This window comes from Rhagoletis pomonella, unplaced genomic scaffold (genome assembly GCF_013731165.1).
Source record: "Rhagoletis pomonella isolate Grant_MI unplaced genomic scaffold, Rhpom_1.0 Rhpom_scaffold_00007, whole genome shotgun sequence".
Classification (NCBI taxonomy): Eukaryota; Metazoa; Arthropoda; class Insecta; order Diptera; family Tephritidae; genus Rhagoletis; species Rhagoletis pomonella.
Window position 1 is genome coordinate 48,183,543 of NW_023458561.1, and position 7,708 is coordinate 48,191,250.

Sequence of the window (7,708 nt, forward strand, 5' to 3'; positions counted from 1 at the left end):
GAAACCCATTTCTGCCGATTATTGTCCAATTTAGTTTGGCGACACACCTGTATCGACGATGTGCCTTTTTTTTAATTAAAAAGTTATATATTTTATTTCGCGAATGCAACAAGGGCACCTCCCTGTGTTTCCTCAAAATACCAGAAGGGGTATATTCATTCTTATAGCCCAATTCTGTATCGGTGACAAAAAATTTTTTACTGGCAAATTTAAACTTTTTCATCATATATTTAATACTTCTATATTGGCAGTAACCTATCTCCGCAATGTGTTTGGATTCAGCAATCGAAGGGAGATAGCTTTGAGCCAAGTGTACGTTTTGCGCATATTTTTCATGTATTAGTATCTGTGAATATATGTGGCAAATCCATTGAAGCGAATTTAACGTATCCTCAGTAGAGCTTGAAAATAAATTTGAAGGGGATTATTTGACTCCGTTGTTGACGATGTTTACTTATACAAACTGAAACTTTATGATGAAGTATTAAAATTTTATTTTAAAGTTTGCTGGAAATCAAAAAAACCGATTTGAAAATTTTTCAAATGATTAGCAATTTATTATTTTAAATATAATTTTGGCCTCAAACATATATGTATCTCCATTTTCCGCTGAGTAATAATTTACTCACTATTCAGTTAAAAAGAAACAAATAACTATATTTAGTAATATAGAGACGTAATTCAAACTTTACTTTTTTGGCGATTTCATCATAGAATTAACAAGCTTGATAAGGAGATTATGTTCAGCCTGGATATGAGTAAACTTCCTAAAAATGGCAAATATATGTGTCGATCCATTTGCCTTTTGATATGAATTGATCTAACTTTGATTGCGATTTCCCACAAAATTGAAATTTCGAAATAATTCTGTTTATTATTAAACGTGCGATATAATATTCGCTATGTTTATTTGAATTTGTTTCGATAAGTCTTTTTGTAAAAGTAGAACTCATTATCTAACAAAAACTATATAAATCCAAATTTCAAACTTTGTGCAAAAATTAGAAAAATCAACAAAGTTTCATTGAAATTACAAGCTTTTTTGATGTGCAGTGGTAGTAATGTGTTAGGTAAGCCATCATAATTATTGAATGGCTGCTTCCCGCCTACAAAAAGCTGTAATCATAGTTTTCTTAGACAATCTGTTTGATCAAACGGCTCCACCTGTTTCAAGAATCACTGTTTCAAGAAGAGCCAAGCCAGCGATACATAATATCATTTGTATAATAACAGCATACTTTTAAAAAATACGCATCAAAATAACCACAACATCCATACGTGCATAACTTCCTCAGATGTGACAGCAACAAGTGCATCTTCAGCATACTTGACACGTAGCTACATATAAGCCGCATCAGCTTGAAAATCAATCACCAAACTATATCGATTCGATCGAACCAATTTCTGTTTGACCAGCATCACACAGGTTGCGCGAACCAAAAAAAAAAAAGCAAAACAAAACTCAATTGGGAGCCATGCGCATGCGCCAATGCATTCTACGCTGAGCGTGAGAGCACAAAAGCTGAGAGCGCGCAGTCGATAAACGCCAATGCTACGCAGGTGCATTCGCCGTCAACGCCAACGCGCAATGCGCTGCAATCAACACGAACAATCAGCTGCTGCAACGCCAATTCTGTGTTTTGCTTTGGGGTTGGTTGGGGCTGTTGCGCAGGCGCGTACTAAACGCGATCGAGCGCGCTGCTGCAACAGCAAATTCACGTCATTCACGCGCACACCACACACACGTTCACACTCGCCATAAACACGCACACACACACACACACGCACGTGCTCGCACGGATGCTGGAAGGCAGACAGGTAGATTGGCTGGTTGGTTCGCGGCTGACTGTTGGCTCTGGTTTGACGATTGTCTCTGTGGCGTTTGTTTTTTTGTTGCTCATGCTGACCGTTTGGTTGTTAGTTGTTGGATTTTTGGTTGTTGGTTTGGCGAATGCGCAAAGTGGTCTTCAGTTGTGAATGGCGAGTCGCAAAGCTAACACCAACGGCAGCGACGGCAACAAATACGAGTTTACTCAAATATTTATTTACATAGTTACGGTGCGCGAGTACGCCAACGCGTATTTTTGTTGTACGTACATACATACATGCATGTGTATGCGATTTGATAGTGTCAGCGCGCGCGCGTTTTAGGTTTTTTGTTTGCGCTCGAGTAATTGGTATTGTATAAAAAGTTTCATGTGCAAAAAAAAAACAAAATATACAAAGCAAGTTAAATTTGTAAAAAATTAAAACACAAAAAAGGAAAAACTAATTGATAAGCGTCACAGCGATTGTAACGACAAGTGACTACGCACTATCAGCTCAGCGACAACGTCAACCGACGACGACAACATGCGCGTCTGCTACGGCATCTTCAGCTAATGAGCGGTCTAGCCGCTAACTAGCCCACTCACTAGGCAGGCAGGCAAACTGGCAGGCTAGGCTGGCAGCTAGCGAGCCGGTCAACAAGTCAACGGGATTTTCCAGTTGGGCCAGCCACGCTTATGGGCGCGTCGCATCGGCTGCTGCATGTAACGGTGCTGCCTGCCTGCCAGCCAGTTAATGCCTTTGTTGGTGGTTGCTTCTGCTGCGCGCGATTGCGTTGACCCGCTCCGGTCTTACTTGTTTCATTAATTGTTTGCCACCACCATCGACAACGACAACTACAAAAACAATAACATTTTGCAAATAATAATCATAATAACAGCAAAAAAAGAATGTACAAACAAAAACTAGTACTACATACATACTAATATGATATTGTAGATATTTATGACGATTTATTATTGTGTCGATACATGTTGGCGATATTGCTGTTGTTGCTTTTGTTTTTTTTTTTTGGATTTGTAGTGCTCTAATTGGAGCAGGCAGCGCTATTGACACTTGAAGAGCAATTGATTGGAGCATTTCAAGTTGACAAGACAAAAAATATTGATTGGCAATTTTTTTTTGTAAATTTTAGATTTTTAATTGGAAAGTAGAATTAAAAAATAAACAAATATAAATAAAGATAAAGTGTGATAAAGTAGAACGCTTGTAAAATGAAAAAAAGAAATAAAATAAAATGAAATGGATAAATAAATTATCTAAACCACATAAAAAAAATTAAAAATTAAATAAAAAGACAAACAAATATAAAAAAAACTAAAAATAAAACAAAACAAATTAGAAATAGCAAAATATATCTAGATATAAAAAAATAGTAATATATAATGCAAAATAATTAATACAAAAAAATACGACAAAAAAGCAAAAAAAAAATAAAAATAAATGCAAAATAAAATCGGTGCTTTAGTTTTGAACCGAACCAAAAATCTAACTGTTTTTATTTTGAAATGCCAAAACCGAACAGTGAACCACTCCAAAAAATGGTTCGGTTCGGTTCAAAATGAAAATCCACTAAAGCATTTTTCAAGTTTTGTTGGTAACAAACTCTAAGCCAAGATTTGAGTGTCTATTCAAAATTCTTTATATGCAGTTTATGTCTATTTGTCTAGACTTAATTTTTTAATCTCACCTTACTGTATATTAAAAAAAAAAGTTAGATAATCTCTCATAAACTTTAAGCGCTTAAATAAATCGTTAGAACGACTTGAAACCACAACCAACTATTTTTTAACAGTGTGAAAATTCATAATATTGTGGTACCTTGCGAACTCCCCAAAATATATTTTAATTTTGTCATCTGTATTGCTTAGAATAAGAAAAATTAACCATTTGAAACGAATCGAACCGTGGTTCTGAGGTACTCATGAGCCCGTTCTTGTACCGGTGCAAGTTTTTTCTCAGAAATTTGAGCCACTGAACCGTATCATATCAATTATTGGAGCACTTTGCAGCCCTTATAAAAAAATAAATCACTTAAATAAAAAAAGTGAAATAAAAAATAAAGCAAAATAAATGCGATTTTTTGCTATCGTTTCGGCCTAATACCTTTTTCATACAAAAATTCGAAACAACTTGAGCTCAGAAAGTAGCTTTAGAAAAAGTATAAACCTTTCAATTGAAATATGTGTGAAAACTTCAATTTGTAAAGCTTTTTAAACCTTCTTTATTTTTTATGAATAACGCCATTAAAATATTTCTTTTCGATAACTTTGTCTGTTCGTTTGTTTGTAAATTTTCATTCATTTAAATTTTAGATTAAGTCCAATTTTACTTTGGGGCAAAAAAGTTCTTAGTCGGGTTTACCAGGGGGCTTATATTAGCATCAACTGTTACGGAAAACTCATATTTATAATTAAAGTTTTAATACAACTTTATATATAATTATACTTGCACATACATTTGTAATTACGCTGGAAATTTTAAGTTGCTTAACTTGATTGGTTTAGGTTCTTGTAGCTGCCCTCATTGATTGTTTGAGGAGGCCTAATTAGATATCCAGAGCCCTGTTTGGATACCAGAGGCTTTTTACGTTCTTGCTTTCCTTAGAAGTGAAACGAATTCTTCGTTCAGTGAAGTGAAGATCATAAAGTCATAGCTAGCATCTACATATTGATGGTCCTCTGCAATAACGGCACAATTCAAAATTCAAAAAATAAAAACCCTTACCACTGTTAAGTGGCTCATGTCTCTAACCCTTGTCTAATCCATGCCCAATCCTTACTAATATAGTCAATTAGGATTGCTAAAGTAAGTAGTTCAGCCGGGCACTTAAGAAAGTAATGATGGTACCAATGTCAATGGGCCTTCGCAAATGCGGAGCAGCGCCATAAATAATGCTCTCTCTAAATTCCTTCCAATCGCCGCGGAAACTACGACCGAAACAATTCGACTGTAGCCCATGTTGGCATCCGTCGTTCGAATCAAACAATGGGCTATGGTATTCCTCCTAGTACATGTCGAAGCAGTGGTTTCACCAGTCGTAGAAGTGGACTAGATTTTATTTTAACTAATTCAGGCCAGATAAGTCATGCTGTCTTATGCATCGACTCCAGTGTTGCCAGATGGTCCATATAACTTCAGCGTAAAGTCATTTAATTTTTCCCTAAAAAAAGCCCCCTTAATATCGATGAGTTTACTGATGCTGGAGGCAATACAAAATCTGGTAACATTTCGCAGCTTGTACTTAGGCTATTGAATCTGCCATTTCCGAATGCTGCAGTCGTACGTACTTTCTTTATTGTCAATATTATCAATGATAAGCTACAGAACCGAATGTCTACAGGTCTATGCGAAAACGCTTCAACTCGGAAACTGTCTACGCTTTGATGATATCATTGTGATCAACGGGCATGAGAGAACTTAATTAAACACATTCAATTTCGAGCTAGTCTTTTACCATGAACCAAAAATACTTTTTGTGTTTTTTTGTCTTACCACATTAAATTAATAATAAATATATTCAATACATACGCACATGTAATATAATACTATTCGAAAGTTACGAAAGAAAAATAAATTTATTTGAAAAAATCTCTAAGAAAACTGCTAAAGATATTTATCCCTAATTTTCTTCCTAATGGTCCAGAATAACACTAAGGGCTGGTTTCTCCAACTCAACTTAACTTAGTTACGCCAATTCTCCTGACTTAGTCAAGAATAAGCTGTGTAAATTAATTAATTAAATCGTGGGCTAACTTTTGACTTAAGTCCAAAAAGTGGCTAAACTAAGTTAACTTGAGTTGGAGAAACCAGCCCTAAATCTACCGAGAAATACCTTGGCAACACTGATGGCCTCTACAATCCATCTTCTATTAACCTGTTCGATAAAGTTCTGCTTCAGCCAGAATTCGCGCGTAGAGTAAATAATCGATCAGCCACCTTGTAGCTTCAGCTATTAGTGCCGAAATTCCAGCAACCAAACGCTTTGGTTGAGTAAAGCTATTTTCGAGTATACCCGACATTCCACTTTGAGCTATCATTCACAATCAGGGTACAATTCAAATACTAGATTCTCTATCCAATCGCTCTTATAGGGTAGTCCCAACTCAAAATATACGTTTTGCCAGAAAATCCGAAAAACTATTTCGTGGCACATGTTATCGTATGGGCAAGGGCGACTTTACCGTAGGTTTTTTTAAACAAATTATAAAAAAAATGCCCCAGCTTTTGCTAAAAGGTAAATAAAAGCTCTGTGTATATTTTTAGCGCATAATCTCAAAAATGCCAAATTTTGAGTTGTGACTCTTTTGAAGACGGTGCGCGATATTATATAGCCGTTTTCTTGCTGTTAATTTGGCCTTACGTCTTGTTTATGAGCAGTCCACCACAATAATGGAGATATCGCCTGGACTATCGCTGTGTAGCGAAGACTATATATTAATATTTTTTTTTATTTTAATTTTAATTTAATTTTATTTTTTTTTTATGTATGTTACCGCATAACTTTGGACCACGTCAACCGATTTCGATAATTCTTTTTGCATCGGAAATGTAGTGTCTCAGAGGTGGTCCCATACTGATCTGGTTTAGATCCGAACATTGGATCATTAAATATATTTTTTTAAGTAGTTTTTTTTGCTAAAAATTACTTGTTTTATGTAAAGTTACGACCTGTTTCACATAAATAATATGCCTTGAGACGTTAGTAGTACTTTCATATTTTGTTTAATAATTATTTTTATTTAAAATTAGTCTTTTGCTGCTTGCTCCTTTTAATATATACATATATAAATAATATTCTAGAAAATTCACTAATACTCCTACCTTGCAAAAAAACTTAAACTTTGTTGTAAACTTTTAAAACAAATGCAAGAACAGCAACGGCAGCATATATTCAATAAAATTAGTCACCAACCAAGCAACGACTAGCTGGCAACTAATTCCGCCAACTAACAATTCATTGACAGTCTCTTACAAAAAAAATCCCTGTTCCCGCTGTTGGCAAGCAATAGTATTATGAATACAAATAAATTTATTAACAACTAACCACATAACGCGAGTGACAAGTGCTTCCCATGCCAACGCTCAAATATAAGTATCTACATAGTATCTATGTAAATAAATGCATATACCTAGAAAAATTAATTGTCATAGAAAATTTAAGCCTTCAGCATTACATACAACAATCAAACAGTGGCTGACTACAGTACCTACATAAACAAAACAAAAAGTAAATCAATACAGATAGCTTGGAAAGATGCTAAAATAAATAAAAAGAATCTGAAGCAAAAAGCACAATCGATTGCGTGTGTAACGAAATTTCCAGGAATGCAAAATAAAATTTGAATAAAGTGACAAAGAAAACAGCGCAGTGAATCGAAATGGTATGAATTGAATGAATTTACATTGAATTCGCGCTGAGTGACATTCGTTGAAGTGTTAAAATAAAAATATAATAAATATAAGAATAAAACAAGCAGCAACCAAATATAAAAGACTTAAGCTGCGAACTCGTCGCCAAGCAGAGAAAGTGAAGAGAGAAAATAAGCTTTTTTGGGTGCAATTTTATTTAGCCAATTGGCAGGAATTTGGAAGTGCATTTAAAAATACCAACAATAACAACAACAACGATATCGTGAAGTTTATGCAGCAAGCAAAAGGAAAGAAGGCGAATTAAAGAAGTAGAGAAGCTGACAACGTGGCAATAAACATGGATACGGCGGGCACTTTCTCCATATCCTATGCGGATTGGTTAACGGAGCCACGGTAAAGAAATTTAATGAGTAAAGTAAAATTGAGTTAAAATAAAATAAAATAAAATAAAATAAAATAAATTAAATTTAAATAAAATAAAATAAAATAAAATAAATAAAATAAAAAT

The 7,708-nt window shown here is 34.6% G+C and overlaps 1 protein-coding gene across 2 annotated transcripts in view; it reads left to right on the top strand.

The window, feature by feature from the left end:
- The window catches only part of LOC118742968 (protein grainyhead), a 305,196-nt gene that overhangs the window by 89,283 nt on the left and 208,205 nt on the right, over nucleotides 1-7,708 (top strand). The window contains exons 1-2 of one of the 2 annotated variants that reach the window (XM_036475410.1): nucleotides 1,963-2,177; nucleotides 6,992-7,593. The exons of the other annotated variant lie outside the window; for it this stretch is intronic. Coding sequence (XP_036331303.1) covers nucleotides 7,538-7,593 — 56 coding nt within the window. The 5' untranslated portion in view covers nucleotides 1,963-2,177; nucleotides 6,992-7,537. Of the gene's footprint in view, nucleotides 1-1,962; nucleotides 2,178-6,991; nucleotides 7,594-7,708 lie in introns of those variants that run through there. 2 annotated transcript variants of the gene reach the window in all.